At 36.8% G+C, this 22,645-nt stretch overlaps 1 protein-coding gene and 1 long non-coding RNA gene across 2 annotated transcripts in view; one reads left to right on the top strand and one right to left on the bottom strand.

Moving 5' to 3' along the window:
* Positions 1 to 4,120: 4,120 nt before the first annotated feature.
* Positions 4,121 to 22,645, bottom strand: part of aacs (acetoacetyl-CoA synthetase) — a 37,230-nt gene continuing 18,705 nt past the window's right edge. Inside the window, exons 12-18 of the mRNA XM_088426693.1 lie at positions 17,191 to 17,313; positions 12,290 to 12,403; positions 11,750 to 11,875; positions 10,149 to 10,218; positions 8,982 to 9,040; positions 7,708 to 7,910; positions 4,121 to 6,503 (exon numbers count right to left, since the gene is read on the bottom strand). Coding sequence (XP_088282819.1) covers positions 6,366 to 6,503; positions 7,708 to 7,910; positions 8,982 to 9,040; positions 10,149 to 10,218; positions 11,750 to 11,875; positions 12,290 to 12,403; positions 17,191 to 17,313 — 833 coding nt within the window. The 3' untranslated portion in view covers positions 4,121 to 6,365. The remainder of the gene's footprint in view (positions 6,504 to 7,707; positions 7,911 to 8,981; positions 9,041 to 10,148; positions 10,219 to 11,749; positions 11,876 to 12,289; positions 12,404 to 17,190; positions 17,314 to 22,645) is intronic.
* LOC148429098 (uncharacterized) lies at positions 10,617 to 22,368 on the top strand. The gene is made up of 3 exons (XR_015867090.1): positions 10,617 to 10,699; positions 22,169 to 22,224; positions 22,296 to 22,368. It is a non-coding gene; the product is annotated as an uncharacterized LOC148429098 (long non-coding RNA).

The raw sequence follows: 22,645 nt of genomic DNA, 5'->3' as shown, positions 1-22,645 counted from the left end.
TTTCTGTAAATACGTTATCAGATGTATTTGGATGTGTACCTAATGAAGTGATCAGCGAGCGTATGTAAGTGGACAAAAAGAAAGGTTACACAAGGACAGACTGCACAAGCGTGTGTGTATATATAAACTGGCCACTCTGCATTTGTTGTGTGTGTGTGTGTGTGTGCATTTGTTTTGAGTGTATATACATAGCAGCGAGCAAATTTGGAGTGTGAACCTGTTCAGTCAGTGGGTCAATAGCAAGAGTGGATGCCCAGCTTATATCGGTGTGTGTGTGTGTGTCTGTGTGAATCGATGTGTTAGCGGGCTAATGGAGTGCGAGCGTGGGAAAGCTTGAAGTAAGTAAGAAGAAGTTATAAAAAGTAAATAGAGCGCACGGAGGATTTGATTACGTCAAGGACAGAAGTCTTGTTTAAATAAAGGCAATGAAAATAGACCGATGGGCTCAGACTTCCAAAATCAATCGCTGACAAAACAGCAAGTGTGGTTAAAAGTAGTCACTAGTTTCAAATAAAAAAAAGGGCTTGTACTGCACATTATGACTTTTCAAATGAGTTAAAAATGAAAAAACTTTTTGTCCAAGTGAATGAATTCACAAGCTAAACGAATCAATTACCGGCTAGCTAGCCAAGCGACAATAAAAGGAAGCAACAAAGGCCCTCAAAACAGCAGATAGTTAGCTGGTAAACTTCTGAAAAACTTGCTTGAAAATAATGTACTTTAAAATATATACTTAAAGCACTAATAAATCACGGTTCCATTAGATGTAGCTCTAACTCCTTTCCTCTTAGTGTCACAAAATACTGTTTGTTTCTGTTATCCTTGATAGTTTGCGCTAATTGACCAAGGACCTTTGTTAAACTCGCATTTAATATTGACTCACTTTTAAACATTTATTTACATTTTTTCTTGTCTTTTGCATAATAACTAACTAACTAACTCGAAGTTATTGACACTTAAAAATATTCTTGTTATCGTGAAGATAGAATGCTATTTAAATGCACTTCATTTACTTTTTGTCATCTTGTGTTGGCTAACTCACTAACTAATTACCTAACTAATTAACTAACTAACTAACTAACTAGAATTTCTTGGCACTTACAAAAACTATTCTTGTTATTTTGCAGCGTGAATGCTTTATAAAAACATTCCATTTACTGCTTATCATCTTGTGTTGACCAACTAATTAGCTAACTAGCGTCCCTTTGAGCTGCCTGACTGACTAACTAAAATTCATTGGCACTTACTAAAACTGACTAAAATGTTGTGGCACTTGTTCTTGATATAGTATAGATAAAATGCTATCTAATTACACAACATTTACTGGTCACCATCTTGTGCTGCCTGACTGATTAACTAACTAAATAACTAACTAGTAAACAAGATTTTCTTGGCATTTAAGTAAAAAATCGTATGTTATATAGATAAATAGATATAGATAGTTATATAGATATAGATAAAATGCTATCAGTAGTCTTTATTTACCATTCATTTTTATGTGCTAGCAAACCGACCAGCTAGCTAGGTCGGAAAACAGGTATAACATTTTAGCAAATTAGCAAGCTAATCAACTATTAACATGTCATTAAATGTATTTTGTTATGCTAATCTTCACGCTGTCATTTTTGTGATTAACTGAATTGAGTGATTAAAACGTACGAATGAACCAACAAAATTGCTTTCATTCAAATATTGATTTTTCTAAACTGCTGCTATTAGCATGTATAACCTACAAGTACTTTGTTTCACTTGGATTTGTTATTGGATTTGTCCCCAGATTTCTAGAATCATTTTAATGGTTTTTTTAGTTTTGCTTTTTTTTTTTGTCACCGAGGGTCAACTCTGAGATTTTGACAGTTGGGAAAAGAGAAGGAACGTGACGATGCATACAGGACACAACTCAAGCTGTGACAGTGGGAGTGTGAGGTGGGGCCTCCTACTGAGACATAATCCACAAAAAGAAAGACATGACTGACACATCAAATTGGTTCAGAAAAAGTGTTGATGTGGTGTTTTTTTAGACATGACTTTTCCACTCCACTCCACTCCAAGGCCAGAAACTGTCTCAACATTCAAAGCGCAATGCAAAAGATCTTGGAAATAAATCTAATGGAATCATACACTTAATTGCACTCCAGTCCAGGAGGGGGCAGTAAAGTATGTGACAATGTGCTTGACACTGAGGAAGTCATCGCTATGTTAATAGATAGCTAACTACTATGTTAATAGCTAGCTAATCACTCTATAGCTGTCATTATTACATTTTCTTTAGCAAACTACAGAAACTAGCAAACTAACACAATACAACAAGTTTTATACAGTGGACCCCCGGGTTACGGCGTACCCGGCTTACGTTTTGTTTGTTTTTTTTACGTTATGATGTGGAATATCGATTTTTTCGTCCCCTCTTTGGGGCATTTATTCCGCTTTACATCAACAACTGTCATGACCTGTGGGGTTGCTTGTGTTTGTTGTTTTGCCTCCCCCTTGAGGCATTTTGAGTACGCTCTAAACACCATTTAGGGAACTTTGTATATTGGAAAGAGTGTAACCGACACTACACAATCCAACAGTACTACAAAATGACAAACTATATAGCGATTTTCAAAATAACATACAGGCAAAAGCACTAACATAGGAATCGTCAATTTGTCTTGCGATTAGATCGTAATGAAGGCACTTAAACGGGCCTCTCGATCTCCCACATCCAACCGAGGCGCCATTAGTCATTATTGTACATTTTAATATCCTCAATCTCATAAAGCGCTTAGTTTCATTGCGACACTTTTGGGAGGGAACGGCACTTTCATCACTGGCTCCTTTCATTTCCTGCCTCCCTAAACAAAATGCAAACGTTTAAAGTCGGCATGAGCTTTTATTTGTAGAAATCGTTGATTTCCTTTGTTGATTGACAGGCGATAAACGCCGCACTTCTAAAGGTTAACGCGAGTTTCCCGGAGACTGTGAGAAGGCAAACCATGTCAATCAAAATGACTGGCTAACACAAACACGCAAAATGTCTCCATTCAGGAACACGAAAGAGGCCAGGACAGAAATAGCCATCGAGGACTTTTCAGACAAAATTGATGTTCTTATGTACCTTCCAGGACTAAACTTATTACCTCCAATAAGGAAATGTTTTTATTGTGATCTTACAAAGGGCTTCAAAACTAAAAAATATATATATATTTTTTTAACAGTCAAGACATTCAATAAGAGGTACTAATTTATGTTTTTTGTGTGTTTTTTTCCCCAAATGATCGCATAAAAGAGCTTCTAAATACAGCTGGTACTAAATAATTTAATTACTTACTGAATTACTTTATGTAACTATGTACTAAAGAAATCGATCAGGTAATTAGGTACTAAATGATTACTTAAGATACTTAGGTAATTAAGTAATTGATTACTCTAAGTTGTAAAGGCCTTGATTACCTATGATACTAAAGTACCAAGGTTATTAATTACTTTCATACCTCAGTTTTTTCACTACCTAACATAATCAATTACTAAATCATTCATTTAGTACCTAATACCCAAAGTAATCTATTACTTTATATACTAAAGTAGGACATTAATTAACTCATTCAATGCCAGAGACGTATTTTCGCGTTTTTCCGGACATGAAATCTCAGATTCTTAAGTATTAAATCGATACTTAAGGAGGTTGATTTTCAGATACCTAAGTATTAAATCGATACTTAAGGACATTAATTTCCAGATAAGTATTAAATCGATACTTAAGTATCTGGAATTGAGTGTCTGGACTCTTTAAAAAAAAAAAACGTGAAAATACATCCCTGGCATTGATTGAGTTCATTACTACTTAATTACCTAAAGTAATTGATTACTTTAGTACTTAATTTAATACAAGCCAGTTGTAGACCCTTCAGTCAACACTTAATTTTTTTTTAAAAAACAAATACAATAAAAAACTAAAAATGTTTTGGGGATTGACTGAGTTGGAGCTATATACTTAAAAATAATAATAATTAATTTTATGAGTGGAACTTGATGAGTGGAAGCTGAAACTATCCATCCATCCATCAAAATGCTATTATATTTAACTATGTAAATAATAAATATAACATGAAGATAAATAAATCAAATGAACACTAAATTGTGTAGTTTTACTTTGCCATATTTATTTTGCAAATAATAAAATTCATTAAAAATGTAATGAAATCACATCAATAAACAAAAGCAAATACAATTATCATGAATTAAATAAATGTTGTCAATCAAATATATTAAAATAAACACATGTATTAAATTATTTTCCCAATTGTTTTAAATTGTGAACATATGTCATTCTACACTGAACAGAAATATCAACAGAACACCTTTTATTACAGTGTAAATGTTTGCTTTCACTTTGATAATATTCACAAGAAAATTATTTATAATTTATACTTATTTCAGGAAAATGCATTTTGTCCCGAGCCTTATGACAAATACACAACACAAAAAAATACAAGACGTTTGGCGTTGACTAACACGCCTGTGACATGTTTGCATGGAATGAAGCAAGAAAAATAACATTTCATTTTTTATATTCATGTTTCCATATTTTGCACACATATGTACACCTTTGTAGGTATGTTGAGGCTAGCTAGGTACCTTCTTGGTTCATGGAACCAAATTACCAGTTATACTCCCTTTAATTTACTGTACGATTATTAAAAAAAAAAAATCTTAACTTCTTTACAATGACACTCAGAGAAGCATTGAACAATTTTCTGTAATTTGCAAAGTAATATTTCATAAAATCCAAGTTGCACAGTCTACCCCACCCTGGTAATAATAAGAATGATAAAAGTGAAGTTTTACGCCATGTCATAGAAAAGGAGTGGAAGCTGTCCCCAAATTTTCCCCCAAATTATCAAATTCTAAAACGCAATAATAAGAATTAAAATTTCAAAGCCGCTCATCCTTTTCTGTATTTCTAACTCATAGAATGACTTTTTGACTTTTTTCCCTATTTTCTATATTTCCTAGAAAAATGTATGCTGTCTCAATACTTTGTCCCAATAATTTATGTATAAAGCACATTAATAAGAATTAAAGTCAGACGCCCATTGCTGTCAATCAAGAGAAAGGAGAAATTGATTTTTTTTCTTGATGAGTGGAAGCAGAAGCTGCCCCAGTACATGAGTTCCAATAATGTATTTATGAATCATTACAATAAGAATTAAAGTTAGAAGTCAATTGCCCGTTGTTGTTAATCAAGCAAAATTGGAGCTTTTTTCTTTACCTAGATGTGTGCAAGCTGTTGCAACACATTTGTCCCAATTAGGTATTTATGAAGGGAAGTAGTAAGAATTTAAGTTCAAAACCCAATCGGCCATGGCTGTTACAGGGGTGTCAAACTCATTTTTATCACGGGCCACATTGTGATTATAGTTTCTGTCGAATGTATTGATAACATAAAAAACTAAAAGTTGACGACAACTTGAAAATTTGGTGACGATGTTGTAATTAGCATTTCATGGGCCACATAAAATGAGGTGGCCAGATTTGAGTTTGACATGTCCTGTAAATCAGAGTTTTAAAAAATATTTGTTTATCTTGAATTTCAATGAGTGGAAGTCATCCCAATAACTTTATTCATACAGTTTCTCTAGACTGTAATAATAAGAATTAAAGCTCAAAGCAAGTTGGCTTTTCAAAAATTGGTGTTAACCATCAGAATCTTAATTGTGATTCTGCCAAAACAGAGAGAGATTTCCCAATGCTTTTGTCTATTGAATCTCCTGGTTAAGGAATAAGTCATAAGAATTAAAGTCCAACTTTAACTCCCGTATCCTCAATTGTTGTCAACCATTCAAATTTTACTCATTTATGATTCAAATTTCCTGGGATCACATCATCAAAGCCGAGCCTCTAAGAATTCAAAGTTGTTCCAATATTTAAATCCATTTAAACTCATGGAACAGCAAGAATAAGAGTTAAAGCCAATTCTATGCATTAGAATTCTGCACAAGTTTTTTTTTTTCCTTGCATTTTACAGAAGATATGAGAATACCCCAATTCTTTTGTCCATATTGTCTCATATTACCAAAACAGAAAATGTCTCAAAACTTTATTTTTTTTATACATATTGACTCATCAGACCACAACAATAAGATTTCAAGTTTATCTCCAACTGCTGTACCGTCCATTGCCAAAGTTTAGCATGATTTTTGAATTTTGTGGTTTCGGGAGCTCAAAGCGGGTGAGAAAATGGCGGCTGATGTTAAAACAAATTGCTAACAAGAATGCTAAGGCTAGAAGCAGCTTTGTTTGTTGCCGGCGTCGTTGCTCACCACTTAATCAAGCAGCTCAATGGAATTGTCTTTTGTTCTCTGTTGCTACTTCCTGGTGGCTCAAAAGTTTTGCAGTTGCGGAATGTTCTTGTAGAGATCCAGCGAGTCAGGGTTGGAGAAAGCGCCGCGTTGGGAAACCTCTCGGCCCGCCAGAACCTGCTTTACCGCCACCTCCACCTTCTTGCCGCTCAGCGTGTACTAAACGAGAAGAATGCAAATCACTGGATTGTTGTGCTGTGACTTTCATATTTGTCATTAGAGTTAATTTTCTCTTCATGCTGGCTTTTGATTTCAAATTTGTTTTAATTCTTTTAATGCCAAGCGTTATTGGAAAAGGAAACCTCTGGAGGGCCCTTATATTTAGTATTTTCACTCATCTTTCAACGCCGACAGAATAGTGTATGCTACGTCTGTAAATATGGCGGGTATCATATGAAAGATTGATTTCCATTCCTTACTTTGAATTATATGTAAAATCTGTGTTGTAAGTGTGGAAACACTACCATCTAATGGTCAAAGTTATCACTACAGCGCTCAATTAACATATTAGGTGAGCATTAGTCAAGGGTGTCAGCTACCCTCCATTAAAAACACATGCGATTATTTTTTTTTAATTTATTATCCTTACTATTTTAAAAGATGAGAATTCTCGTCCGTGGCACTGAAAGAGTAAATTAGGTTGTTATATACTGGGTTTGGTAGTTTGAATTTGTTTCAACAACGTTTCATATAAGTTTTGTTTAATTTTTATTTTTATGTGGAGCGCAAGACAAAAAAAAAAAAAATCACTACAACTACGATTGTTTGGCCTTGTTTCTTATGACCGGTCATATAATTACTCTGAAAAAATAAATAAAATGAACCGCAAAAGCAAACTGAAAATAAAATGACATTACAGTTGCTCAGAACTCAGTAACGACCAATCATGGTTCAGCTTGCGAATGTCACGTGACCAAACACAGAAAACATGTGAACTGTGATTAGTTGTTACCTGAGCCTTGCGCGACAGTGATGTCATTTTCAAAATGGTGGAGTTTGCAGCTCAATATATATTCGAAAAAGACAATATAAAAGCGCCTGGATCGTGGTATTTTTCTACCTTTCACAGTTAAAAAAATGCATATAATTCACATATAGCACATTGGAGATTTAATTTCTTATAAAATATGAGTTTTATGGAGCCGGTATTTCTAATAATTAAGTGAAACGTCTTGTTTACTGAAGCCGCACCTTTCGCTATGTGGCTGCCTAGCCCCCTTCATTATATCATTCAATACCGGCCATAACAACATTTCCGCCTGCGAAAGAATTATTTACTACTGATGCTGATTTCCTGAAATCTTAAGATTTTAGGACGCAAGCAGGCACCTGCTTTTTCCGCAGCACCTACTGCATGACTTACGGGAATGTCGGCGATTTGGAGCAAGATGGCGGGTACGTGTCGAGCAGACAGCGCCTTCCGCACGGCCGCCTTCACGTCGGCCACCAGCTGGTCGGTGAAGGGCTTCCCGGGCGCCATCTTGAGGAACAGGACCACTCGCTCCTCGCCGTCGGCGTTGTACTGAGGCACGCACAGGCTATCCGATACCTCCTCGAAGGCCTCCACTGAGGGTTAAAGGTTATTTGGAAAACATGTGATTGTTTTAGGGTGCCTTGCAAAAGTCTACACACCCCTTTGCAAATACCCAATAACTGAGATCTAGATGAATCGCCTTAAAACATTCTCCACTATTACTCCCTACAACTTGTAAAAATGTATTGAGGGGAAAAAAAAAACGTTTTTGAGGGGGCAAGTAAGAAAAACCTGCTGAGATCATGTGGTTGCGGAAATGTGCCCGCATAAAAATAAGAAATATCATTCCAACTCAGTGAATCAGCTCACACCATTTACAACGGCCTCGGATTTACTCCAAATCAAGTTCAAATGTTCTAGGAGGCTTTTTATCACATTTATGTGCCAGGTTTACTTTAGCTACAGTTACAGACTCGGTGCTAAATGGGAGAACGCCTGCCGCCCTTGAACCCCAAATAAAATTCAGATGTTCTAGTAGGCTTTCACTGACATGTACAGTGTGTAATTAATTTACCAAAAGCACACTTTTACATATTTACATTAAAGCTGTCAAGATTAACGTAAAATTGTTCAGGTCTTTTCATTTCAGCCTCTTTGCTGCAATTATTATCCGATTTCTGTAGTCTTTCATGAAAACAGAGGGATTATCTTTTGTGCTTTGTCAAAATAAGACATTTGCAAACATCTGCTTTTACTTTGCAATTTGACGACTGAACCGGTGACTCAGTTTCAAAATATTTGGTGAGGACATCAACCCCTCTTGTGTGACGTTGCTAAATTGATGTTTTTTCTCAATAAACCGTTTTTCATTTGAAATAAACAGTAATTGTGAATAAATGGATTTTGCGATACATTTTAATGCAAAACAAAATTCTATCCTACCATTTGATTCATTGATTAAATCAATAGGATAACTGATCCTAAGAATATTCAAATCGTGACAGCTTGAATATACAAAGTATGAATCAAAAAAGCATGGGCTCGTCTTATGATGATGTATGGGCAACAATCTTGGCTCTTCCTTTTTTGTTGGAATGGTTTATTAAAATCTGCTTTCCCTTTTTTGAAATGAAACAATTTCATTCGGTTCCTTGGGGGCTCACCGATGTTGTAGATCTCCGAGCTGCCGAAGCGGACACCGTTGGGGTTTAACGTTCCATCGCTGCAGAACAAACAATCAGACAGAAATGATTATCATTTTGTTTGGAGGAGTACCCATAAATACTGTTGAGAAGGCATGATTGTTTTTTTTGATAACAAGGCACTTGAATGTGTTTACTGTAGTTTTCAAGTCACATTTTTGTCTAGTAATAGAAAAGAAAAGAAGAGAAATCCTAGTTTATCTAGGAGAGCAATGATTGATATTTTCAGTATGTTTCTTTTGTTTTTGGTGTTGTTCAGAGTGTTAGTAGCTCTTATAATAAACTGTCCCAGAGTATTTCAATAAATAAATTGGGCAGTTATTACATATCCTACATTAAAATATATTTATAAGGTTACACAATATTTTTGCCCATTCATTATTTTTTTATATGGTTTAAAACCTTCTTATATTTCTTATACTTTTTTTTCCATTTTTTTCAAATTATTCTCTATTTGTGGTTAGTATTTAGTAATATGTAGTTTAATACGAAATGATTTCAGGTGAATATTACATTGCTTACTATTTATATTATTTCCTGTTCTTTTCTTTGAGTTATTGAATGTTATGCAATTGAAATCATCTAATTGAACCATTTTGACTTATCATTTTCATACTTCTACATGTATTTTTTCCTTAAATTATTCATGTATATTAACGTCTTAGTATTTTTAAATAGTTTGGAGCATTTTATTCTATTTTTGTCCATTTTCTTATTCCATTTTACCATAGTCGTTGTCCGCTATTCTATATTTTGCTCAAGATTTTGTACTTCTCAATCATTTTTATGTTACAGTGGTATACTCATTTCCTATGGAGAAGACACGACTTAGAAAGAAAACAGTTGAATTTCAATTATCTTTTTTGTGGTGTGTATTCTTTATTAAATACCTTGCTGTAAGCATAACCTTAGGACTGAAAAAAAAAAAAATCAGAAACATGCTTTGAATTGAAAATTCACTGGAGGTTCTTTTTAAGTTAGTCTGTGGACAAATTGTGCTTTTCAATATTGTGTTGAATATTGTGTTGAGTTCTATGTAGAATGAATGACATAACAGGAAGTTGCCGGCCTTTCCGTGCGCTTGTCGGTTTAAAAACGGCAGATGAGCGGCCAGCGCGCTCGACTGACCTCCTGCCAAGCATGACGATGCCTCCAGTCTTGGGATTGATTTTACAATAGTCGCCATGGGCCCACACACCTACAAACAACAACAAACTACATGTTCTTTCATTCTTGCAACCGGACAAGTCAGACAAAGTTTCTTTTGTTTTAAAGGGACAATGTGTAAGATTTAGACTCTTTTTCATTACGGACAGCAGGGGGTGCTGCATTTACCATTGTACGCAGCCATAACAGACATGGCCGCCTCCGGAGGCCGATTATATTTAAAATACACTGTTGGTTGTTAAGAGCACATTTATTTGCAAGTTTTTAAAATGTATCATCATTTAATTTAGTCCTTTTAATGAAAAACGGTCTAAATCCTACACATTGTTCCTTTAAGTCCAGTGCAGAAATACTTTTTCATGTTTTTTTTTATTGCGACACCTTAAAAAAAATCCCAGAAAGTGAGCTTCAAATGTAACCTGTGTTTTAGGTTATAACTTGGGAGCCAACATTTCCCACGAAATCTTGATAGATTTGATGATGACTGGACTTAAACTATCGGCATAGGAAAGGTAGCGTATTTTGCAGTTAATATTTTTTATTTTTCTACTTTATTTTGGTATCATTTTCTAAAATGTGTATGTTCTGTTCAAATTTTCATTGTCAAAAACTGTTTTTTTTTTTAAATAATGGTTTGTTATTTTTCTAGTTTTGCAGTCTCTATGTACAGTGTTTCCTCACGGTTCAGTTATAACAGCTTCCCTCAACCACGGATTTTCATTTATGACCAAACCTTTTTTCTATTGCAGTTTTGTCGTTCTTTTTCTTCCTTTTAGCATTTTTTTTTTTAATTTACTCAACTACATGGACTTTCATGCATGACCAAATCCATTGCAGGTTTACTTCGCTATATTTCTTGATATTTTTCCACCTTCTAAGTCGGATCCCAAAAACAAAATATTTATTTTAAGTATTTTTTTTTAACATAGAAGCAAACTAAAAATGTGAACAAAAGCATGACAAATGTGAAAAAAAAGCATGAAAATCCAACAAAAACGTTTAATTAAATGAAATGTGTGTGTGTATATATATATATATATATATATATATATATATATATATATATATATATATATATATATATATGTGTGTTTTTCCATTTTTGCCTCATACAGTTCTACTAAAATCAACATTTTATTTTGATTTAAATTTCGGGACGATTTTGTCGATTTTTACATTGACACTAAAGCGAAAGCATTGATAGAAGATACAAGGGAGCTGAAATTTCACCAAGAAAACATGGTGACGTCATGTCAAAGTTCAACATGGCACGACGACTTATCACACTAGCGGGAGTGTGCCATGCCTTTGCCAAAATTCTTTTAGAAAGATGTGGAAGGAAATCACCCAAATACTAAAATACTCAATATAATAAAACATTCAATACAAATACTAATCAAAATAGGTTAATATTTTGGAGTTTTTTTCCACTTGTGACCATGATGTCTCCCGGTACTGAGCAAACGATTTAATCACGCTCCCGTGAGACCCTTCAAAATGTTCCGCTACATCAAAACAAGCTGTCAAATTTCAAAGTATGAAAATGAGGCATTTCAACTGACCCGGGTAGGTGGAAAAGTAGGCTTTGTGGTACTTGCTGCTGTTGTCGTCGTTCCAGAAATGCGTGGGCTGGCACGGGATGGGTTTCAAACACACCAGCTCGCCACTTTCTCCCCAAACAGGCTTACCTACACACACACATTAAACACACACACCTGCTGGTATATCCCGCACTCTTTTCTCCCTCGGGACAGTGTTAAAGGGGCTTAGCAGGCTCTTTCTTTAAAAAAAAGTGTCTTTAAATGATCTGCTGGCCAGCAGGGGACTTGGGGACCGCAATCAATGTGGGGGGAAAAAAAAAAAACACAGAAAGGGGTTTAAAGCTAGATAAAAACTCCTATTAAAAAATTGGCTTATGTTTTTTTTTCAGCACTTTACCCTGGGAATGTTCTGCCTAATTACTCTTGGATTAAAAAGCGTACCCGGGAGAACAAGTGTGCTATGTTTTGACAGCTCCTTGCCTAAGGTTAACTTTTCAAGGCAGGCCCTGTAAACAATTGCACATTGTTTTTTTTTTTTCACCAATTCTGCTTATTTCTTACCCTCAAGATTCCACGCTTCCACGGCCATGCCCAGGTTTCTTGTCTGGATCTCGCCTCGATACACTGGAACGCTTGGGTTCTGACCCATGAAACATGACACGATGTCCGTGCCGCCTGTGGTCAGACCCAAAAAAAATTCAGACGAAATATTGAATCGAAAAAGAACTCTTAAAATAAATCTGGACAGAGTTGTACAGCAATATGCTCAAAACTTTTGTGAACTGAAATCACGATAGATAGCAATAGATAACAACAAAAAACTAAACAGGGAGGTCCTCATGAACTCTTCAACAAGTTTGTGGAAATGACCAAACGGACACTAAAATGGTCACGTGAAACGACGAGGACAGCCATGCTGTGTTTTTTTCAGATATTGCTTTAGATTTATTTTTTTTGTGCGTCGACTGACTGTAGACATGCCCAGCGAATTCCACGCCGCACAGTGAAAATGGCTTCAGGGGCAGATTTTTTTTTTCTTTCCATTTGTCTCTTTGTACTTTCCAATAATGCGCTGTTCCCGACGCCTCCCATTCATCTCCTTTCTCGCCATTGTTCCACGTCTACCTGGTATGCATGGCAGCCGCTGTCATCCATCTTGTTTGTTGCTCCCTGCCCTTCCTTGCTTCCTTTCTATCTCTTCTTCTTCTTCTCATCAATCCCAGGGCCTCACTTTTATTATATCAGGCTCTCGTACGGAGCTTTAATGAGATCCCACGGGGGTCCAGAAGAAACTTCTGATTAAACGCGCAAGCTCACGAGTGGGAAGATGCGCAATTATTTCATTATTGTGCAGACTTGTATGGGCGGGCACAAAAAGTGTATTTTAGGCACTGTTGCTTTTTTTGGTGTCATGTGCAGGTGAAAGTACAGAATATGGCAGATACTTCCAAACGTATCCCGCATTTTCTTAGTACCAGATATATATTTAGATCTCAATGTTTCTCAAGTGAGAGATCTGTTCCACATCTTGTGACAGAGTCGGCGGTCGTGACCTGAGTTTGCTTAGGTTGAATTACCGAAGATGAAAATGTGAGAAAGACTGTCGTTTTGTAGAATTTGTAAGTATAGCTGGTCTGATTTTATCTATCTATCTCAGGGGTGCTCAATGTGTCACATGCGGTATACCGGTCGACCGCCAAGCTATTTGGTTGCCATCCCAAAAAAAAAGAAAGGCAATCAAAACAAAAATAGAGCACCAATTGGAAAAAAAAAAGAATTTTAGAGATGGTTTGATTGTTGTTTTTTTAGTGGCCGGAATTGACAGTTTGAACTTCATTGATTGATTTCCGAAGAACGCAGCTCGTTCACTCCGGGAACCGGAGATTTTCAAGTTGGATGAGTGTTGTCGTGACTATGCTTCCGGGAAGAACTTCAAAATAAAAGTATGTTACTTATAGTAAGTCCCGCTTGGAAGGATTGCCTGACTTCCTCACAAGGTTTGGCTTTGACTACGATACCGTGGCTTGACAGGTCCTCAAATGGGGGTGGGGGGTGGGGGGGCAGATGACCCCAGGGGAAAGGCTTTTGTTTGTGTCATGTGAAATATATTATTATTTTATTTTTTTTTTTAGTTTCAGGTACTTTGATTTGTTTTTTTCTGTTTCATACTAAGCTGTAAGCCGTATAAAGGCTGTAAAAAATAACTAACAGTTGCTGAAAGTTGATTTATATTGCTTTTTTCTTTTGTTAATGTTAAAAAGGGATACGGCTTTAGGTCCACTTATACTTTTTTTCAAAGATAACAATGTAATTTATAGTCAGCGCATCGAGTGGGGTGGGACGTGAAAAGTTTTCTCTTTCCTGGGGGGGCTTTGCAAAATATATATGAGAAGGACTGGTGTAGTAGCACTTCTAAAAAAAAAAAAATAAACAGATCACATCCCAAAGATCTCTCCACGGTCGATCGTGGGAGGTTGGCTGCTGGAAAAGTGATTTGGATTTAGATAATTAAATTCTGTACTAATTGATTTAATTAATCTCTTTTTAATCCACCTAAAAATGTCCAAGAAAATAGTCTTTTTCTTTTTTTTTCTTTGATACATCGCGTTATTAAAAAGTGGCTTGAGTCATGTATTTTTGTTAACAGATGCAGTTGTAATCATTTACCTTCTGCTGTATTTGAGACTAGTCCCAAGTGCTGACTGCAACCTTTAGTTTCCACCATCAGGAGGAATGGTACTGTTTTCGTTTGTCAATGGCCAATAATTAAAAAAATAACATTGAAATAAACATCATCAATCTTGTCTGTCTAGCACTTGCTCAAACGCTAACCCGAAGTTTAAAAGTACAGTTTACTTTTCATTATTTTTTGTGGACATCACCAAAATAAAAAAAAATCATGAAATCTTGATTGATTTGATGGATGCTTGGATTTAAACCATTTGAATCAGACAGGTAGTGTATTTTGCATTTAATAATTTCTATTGTTCTCCAAATCCTTATTTTTTTTAAATACAATTCATCATATTAGTATTCAATATATAAACACATTTTTTATATATGTTTTGTATACAAATTTACGTTGGCAAATACAATTTATTTTAAAGTAATTATTTGTTTTCCAACTGTGCTATTTTAAATTTTTTGATTTTCTGCACAAATGTATTTCTAATATTTGTATATTTTTGCAACTAATGTTCATTTATGATCATAACTTTCTCTATTTTAGAGTAAAATTGCAAATTTATTTTGCAAATTTTGTTCACTATGACTGCAGAATTTCATTGTGTGTTAAACATTACTATACATATGACAATAAAACTCTTGAATCTTGAATCGTATTTAATTGATCACTTTTAATCTGACACTCCTAGTTAAAATGTTAAATTAATAACCAGAAGCCTGCAAACCCCACAAAAAACGAAAGCGAGTCTAATGCTGCGTCATGTTGTCGAATAAAAGCTTGCTTTAAGACGAGTTTTAAAAACGGACCTGACATATACCGCAATTACCTAGATCATACATAACCACTTTGAGACTTTTTATTTGTTTTCAGACGTTTCTGAAATGTCATGTTGCTGAGTTTAATTAGAATTGGTAACTGAATTTTCAAAACCAAGAACAATGTGAGGTGAAAAGACGAGAGTAGAGCGAGAAAAGGAGACATATGGTGAGTCAGGCCGCCTTAAATCAGGATTGGGGGAACCCAGCAGTCAGAGTGTTAAAATCCCCCAATGAGAAGCAATGGGGGTCTCACATCACCTGCTGAAGTGATTTCTCTCTTTTCAGGCACTCACCGCTACACACACACTTGTTCAGAGAGGGTGTGTTGTCAGGGTGAAATGGGCAAAGGGGTCCCGTCGCATATGTCACAGTGACCACCGGTCGGCCACATATGCTGGGAAAAATCTTGATACACACACACAGTCATGGCCTCGGGGGTCAAGGTTAGGTGGGCTGGCAGCCAATAGCATGGCAGCCTGCTGTTGCCCTTGACAACCAGCAGGAAAAGCAAATGGGGTGAGGCTCGGTTGAAATGGGTGAAAATGAACATGGATGTCATGTTGTATGTCACTACACTGCCACTTAGTTAAATTGGGCACAAAAAAAAAAAAATCGGGGAAATGAGCCATAAAATGGAACCAAAATTCCAAAGTGGCAGACTTCTTGTGTCTTTTCAGGCATGGGTTTTAACTTTTTACGGATATACTCATGGTAGACTTTCCTAACAAATCCCATGTGACTGTCATGTTTGGTTTGGGGGTTTGTTATTGTTGCTTTTTTTTTTTTTCTGTTATGGGTTTTTGTTCTTGTGGGGTTTTGTTCAGGGTGCTGTTTCCCTCGCATCTGCCTTTCTTGTCTGTGTTCTCATTAGCAGGATTTTGTCCACCTGTCTGTTTACCCGCCCCCTGTGAGTCAAGCGTTCAGGTTCCCCTGCCTTTCGAGCCTGTCCAGCTGTTTTGTGTTTTTCTAATTTAGTGTCAGTGTATTTAAGTCCCAGTTTAGTTCCTGTTAGTTTTCAGGTCATGGTCAAACTATGATATTTCATTCTCCTTGTCAATGTCTTCTTCTATCTGAGCTTCCCATTCGAGTATCCCCGTCTACCTTCGTTGTTTCCTGTGAGTTTGTTTCAGTACTTAAAAACAAAGTATTGTTACTTTGTATTGATTTGTTCCAGTTGCTCCTTCCTCAGTTCATTATTCATCCTTCATTTTTTGAGCCACATCCTCCCAGCCTTTCTTCATTTTTTGGGGTCCACATCCTTATTCCGCTTCCTCAACCAAACCCATACCCGACAGTGAAAGAAGCTTTGGAGGCTGAATTTTCAGTTTGAGTTACCCTCGGAAATAGCAAAAATGGTGACTTTCAACCAGCCTATCTTATCTTCCTCTATCTTTTCGGACATTGCTCCTTTCATTTCTTTTTTTTTTTGGGGGGGGATAATGGCCAAAATGCTACTTCAAAACAAAATGGCTGCCTTTACATGTCTTTTCAGTCATGATCGACAAGCCTACCAAATTTCACGATGCCGAGTAAAACTCAGGGGATGAATTCTTAGAAACCCTACTGTAAAACAACACGTGAAAACCTACCTCTAAATGACAAAAAATGGCTCTGTTTAGGATTTGGGGGAGGGAGGGAAAATCTATTTATGGACGTGTAAAAGCCTTTTACTGTCCGTCTTTTCATGGCTCCTCCATTGAATGTGTGTGTGCGTAATGTGTCAGTCAGTAAATGTTAAACGTTTCAGAGCTCACACAGAGAGACAGATAGCATTCTGCCGACCTGTCAACACAACAAAAGGATGAAAGGGCCTCTGTGGGTGGGAGTGCGTGCAAAAATGTGCATCTCTATACATTTTTCCCTTTATGTGTCAATCCTTTTTGTAAGATCGTGTGCGGCGAATCCCTCGGAGGGGAATAAAAGATAGAAAAAAAAACAAATATATATTTAATAATCACCCGAGATAGAGCCCAGTAGCACATCGCTCTTGATGCAGCGGTACACGTAGTCGTAGCTTTGGGGTTTGAGAGGGGATCCCGTGGACAGGATGGTGTGCAGAGACTGAAGGTTGTGGGTCTCGGCTGCGGAGAGGGGAAAAAGATCAAAGGATTCATCGTTAAAAAAGAAACAAAAAAATGCTGGGAAAATGTAAGACCACCCCACATTTTTGTGCAGTATATCCTGTATACCAATTGACAAATACATTTCAATTGATTAAAATTCTGTAATATAATGTTTAAAAAATGTATTTTGCTGGTTATGAATTAATGTTTTATACCAAATATGTTTAACAGATGTAACCAATAATCAACTTCAAATTATTTTACGTGATAATATATAGATCAAAACAATAAGAACGTTTTTAAGCTGATGACGATACATGATGAAAAAACATCACGGAATAATGGGCAATTAATTATAAGAACATATAGCGAATAAATTATTTTTCCCCCCTCACTTCAAACAAATATGATTGAAAAATATGCCATTTGACTGTTTTACAATGCCATATTTTGACATTTTGGTATTTGTTAAATTTTAAAACAGAAAAAAAATTCAAGGACAAAAACAAATATTATAAAAAGCATGAAACCTTAAGGAAATTAGTGAAAGAAAATCAGCATAAACAAAGCAATTAGTAACTGCAAATTAGAGCTAGGTTATTAAACGGGTAGAACAACTTAAAAAAACAATTCAGAAAGGGGGAATAGTGAAAGGAAGATTACATGGTTTACACAAGCTTTTTTTTTTTTTACTTCACAACATTTAAGAGCAAATTTATGCAACATCTAAGTAAATACGTGCTGTTTCAGAGATACTAAAATAATAGGCTAATCTGCAAAATTTGTGCCAACCTTAATTATTTTAAAGAGAGCTAAAATGGCCGATTTAAATTGGTTAGGCCCTAAAACTAAATCAGTCATAAAAAATGTATGTAATGGAAATAAAATAAATGTTGTTTTTTGTTTGTGGATGAGAACATATGCAAAGATACACTTTTGAGGAGAAAAAAAAGTGCAATAAATAACATAAATGCATAATAACGCCTCACTCGGAAGCTATTCAAGTGAATACAATACAATATGTCAAAACATACACAATAGCGTACTGTTTTATTGTTTGGCCTCGGTTGAGATAATGCGCTGCACAGTATGTTTTTCTTTGAAATGGAACTGCTATAGAAACAGTCCTCACACAATAGCAGATAATGCCAAAAACATGTACGTATTGTATGAAGCTGTTGGCGGTCTTTTGTTAGACATAAAAGATTGCTTGAGTCACCACACATGTGCATGTACGCATGTATGGGTTCTATAGTTAATAGGGACATTTTTGCGGGTCTACTCATGGTAAACATGTCTACGGAAAATTGTGTTCTCAAGGGAAACTGGCCTTTTTTCTTTTTGTTTGATTTTCTAAAACCTTGTTAATTTTCTGAACTTGTACTGTATTTTCTAACCTTTGAAAACTGGAAAATTTGTGTTGGGCATTATTTTACATGACAAATTCTGCCAAAATCTCATCTTGTTCTTGTGGACTCTAACTTGTGAGGCATCTCATTTCGCGGGATTATGTCTCGTCCTATCCCATTATACGATGTGATTTTTTTGTTTGTTTAATGGCTTGGTGCAAAATAATAATAATCATGACCAAACTACACATTTCAGTCATGCATAGCATGAACTATTCTTGTAGTGGCTAGCTTGGCTTGACTTCACTAACAAACAAAATGTAATTACTTACTTTGTAACTTACTTAGCAATTTACTTAGTAACTTACCTAGTTACTTACTTAGTAGCTTACTTAGTAATAGTAACTTATTTGATAACTTAGTAACTTAAATGTTTACTAAGGGATTTTGTAATTTAATTGATTACTTACTTACTAAGTTTACTTAATAACTTACTCAGTAACTTACATGGTTACTTAGTAATTTACTTAGTAACCTACTTACTTTCGTTAGTAACTTGTAACTTACTTAGTGACTAACTGACTTTACTTTTACTTAGTAACTTACTAACTTTACTTAATAACTTAGTACCTGAGGAAATTATTTACTTAACACAATAAGTTACTTTACTTTGTAACTTACTTAGTAAGTGTCTTTCACTTACTTACTTAGTAACTCACTAACTCTTTACTAACTAAGTACACTTTCTTTCTTTCTTTCTTTCTTTCTTTCTTTCTTTCTTTCTTTCTTTCTGTCCTGTCTGTTCTGAGGCGGCATACCTCACTTGACGAGGGGCTGCGACCCCGGCCCCACACCTGGCTAACATCAGTCATCAGAGCTCTTCGAAAGTGCGGCCGCGGCAGGAGAAAGACGCCGGGTTATTCCCGGGTTATCATCTGTACGTCTCCTTAACCCGTGGTTTTCCAGCGATCATCTTGCGCCCGTTTGCATAAGTGTTTTTTTGATTGCACTTTATGATCCGAGATTCTTACTCGTTAATTTTCAGTTGCTACTTTTGTCCTATCCATTGTTCACCTACAGACTCCGCTCCCCTTCTAGTTTTGTGTTTATCTCGTTCCGACTAGTTTCACCTAAAAAGCCAACAAATTAAAATCCACCAATTAGGAACAAAGGGTAATGAAATAAATAAATAAATAAATGAAGAACCCTGGCACGCAGAGACTCCTGAGACTCTCCTTCAGAGAGTGTGCTGTCCAATAGAACCTCAGACCTGGTCAACAGCAACACTCAAAAACACAAATGTACGCAAAGCCACCAAAACACAAGCACTACACACTCACTAATGACTGCCCACATGCAGCAGTTGACATCAGTCGACAGTGAACCAGCGCCAGTAAATTTGCGCTTCAACAATAAGAGCAGATGGACACGATAATGCTAACGATGATGGCTATGACGACGATGAGCGGCCCGGTTGGCCGAAAGCAACAGTTTGCCGTGCTTGACACTAAATCACCAGCATAAAAGGGCCCGTTACGCTTCTTCACACCAGTCACCGGGCGCGCCGGCTAATTGCTTTTAGTGTTGCGGCTCTCCCGAGATGGAAAACGGGCCGGCGCTCGTAATGGCTGCCGTGTCCGTGCTTATTAGCCGCACCGCTAATCTTACGACCCTTTACTCTCGCTCCCCGACCGCCGCCGAGCCCGACGCGGCGTCCTCATTCTCAGCTAACGGCCACGCCGTCGCCCTTGTTTTGGCCGGGGAAAAAAAATCTGCATAAACGCGGCAAATTGGTTACATAAATAGTCGGAGGCGTAATGATTCACTGGTGCCTCTTAACGCAGGCGGTTTGAGTTGCGGTTGATGAAAACAGATGAACGTTCATTTTCCATTTTCTGGTTTGGTAGCAGAAGTGGGATGCTTAGCCGTGTGTGGGCAAGAGCTGTCAAAGAGCATAGCTCAGGAAAGACCACGATCAGAAGACAATTGGTGTGAGAAGTGGGACCAATTGCCGCAAGCTAGCATGGCCGCCATTAGATTTCGTACTACTCCTTGGGTCTGTGATTAACACTGTAAGAAGTTGGATGTTCATTGAAAGTCTTGCATATAGAGCCATTAGAAAAGGAAGTAAGTCGGTCATTGTGGTGACTCTTGTTGAGATTTGTGGTGTCAGAAGTGGGATAGTTAGCTGTCAGAGAAAACTCCCATGTATAAGAGCCAGTGGGCTCAAGATGGAATTCGAGTTGCGAATACCACTCCACATATGTCTCAGACACATGGTGCTAGAAGTGGGAGCGAAAATGCACGATAAAAGCAAACTCTCAAAAGAACACGCTCAATAGTAAACAAACTACACGCACAATAGAAGCATATTAAGACACAGAAGTACACGCATTAATAAAGGTACACACACCAGCATCAACACACCTTCAACTATACACCCCAGTACACGCGGACATGTACTACAAAACACAAACAAGGACCTACACAAGAGAATGCGCACACAAAACAGCTCACACAACACACATACTATAAAAACACCACATGTACACGTGTGTACAGAGTACACAAAGTTATGTTTGGAAACAGAAGCATGATTTTTTGAGAAAGCATCCCAAACATTTTTTTTTTCTTTTTCGCTTGGTTAAAAAGCCATCACGAATACACAAGATGAATAAAACATCTCACTAAATATTGAACAACCTACTGAATTTCAGTTTTAAATCATGTTTTTAAATGTTTCTAAATTTAAAGAGCGCGTGCAAGCTAAATGTATTTCCTTCTGAAGAAACACTGGTTAGAGATTGACACACTAATACACGCTCGACACTTACACACATTTACATACGCTGATAAACATATACAACACACACAGTACATGCACACACACACGCGCACACTTACAGAGTACTGTACAACACACACTAATAAAGAAACAAGCAACAACACAAGCTCACGTTAGTACACACCACCAGTACCACAAGTCTTTATACACACTAGTATTCACACACACCCAGTATGCACGTGTACACACTCAATTACACACACCTGTACACACAAACACATGCAAAACAACACAAACAACAATAACACTGATTAGTACACACACAAAACAGGATGTGCACACACAAATAAACTAACACACAGTACAACCCAAGAAACACATACAAGATGCACTACTTTACACACATGCGTACACACACGTATGCACAAATGCACATGTGCGACACGCACACACATATTAACATATTTACACATACAAACACACACACACTCAGTAGGAGAGAAGTGCAGAGCAGGAAGGCTTGCGCTCCCCCCACGGTGCCTCCAGGTGTCCAGTCCAAATGTCAGCCCAGGGAAAAGGGCCCCTCCGTCGGGGCAGCCGGGGAAACAACCTCCGCCTTCTTCCCCGGCCCACTGAGGCGTCCTTCTCATCACACAAGAGATGGGGACAATCTAATGGTGCCCCACTTCAAATATCCACCAAAAAATCGAAATTCTAATTCTAAGATCCTTGCATCTAGGCACAAGGATGAGCATGCCACTTCTGACACCAAGAATTTGAGGACCAGCAACCACAGTAGGTGCCCCACTTCACACGTCCACAAAAAAATCGAAATTCTAATTCTAAGATCCTTGCATCTACTGTAGGCACAAGGATGAGCATTCCACTTCTGACACCAAGAATTTGAGGACCAGCAACCACAGTAAAGTGTATCAGGTTAGTTCCGCATTGAAAGCGACCGTTTTTAGCTTAATTTCCGAAATAAGACGCAATTTTTTTTCCGAAAAATTAGGGCTAATAGTATGGGTGCGTCCGATAAACAGTAACTTTAAAGATTATAATTTTTATTTATTAGACACCATTCGAGGAAAATTGATCCGGCAGCTACATACGTCGAGTTTTGTTTGCAAAGATTCACATTTATGTATTGGCCATATTCTTACTTGCAATAATTACCGTAACGGTGCGAGCTAGAAGGTGGACGCCAAATGGTTGT

This window comes from Hippichthys cyanospilos, chromosome 1, assembly GCF_059441005.1.
Source record: "Hippichthys cyanospilos isolate Australia breed blue-spotted pipefish chromosome 1, RoL_Hcya_1.0, whole genome shotgun sequence".
NCBI lineage: Eukaryota > Metazoa > Chordata > Actinopteri > Syngnathiformes > Syngnathidae > Hippichthys > Hippichthys cyanospilos.
This window is presented reverse-complemented; position numbering and strand designations above follow the sequence as displayed.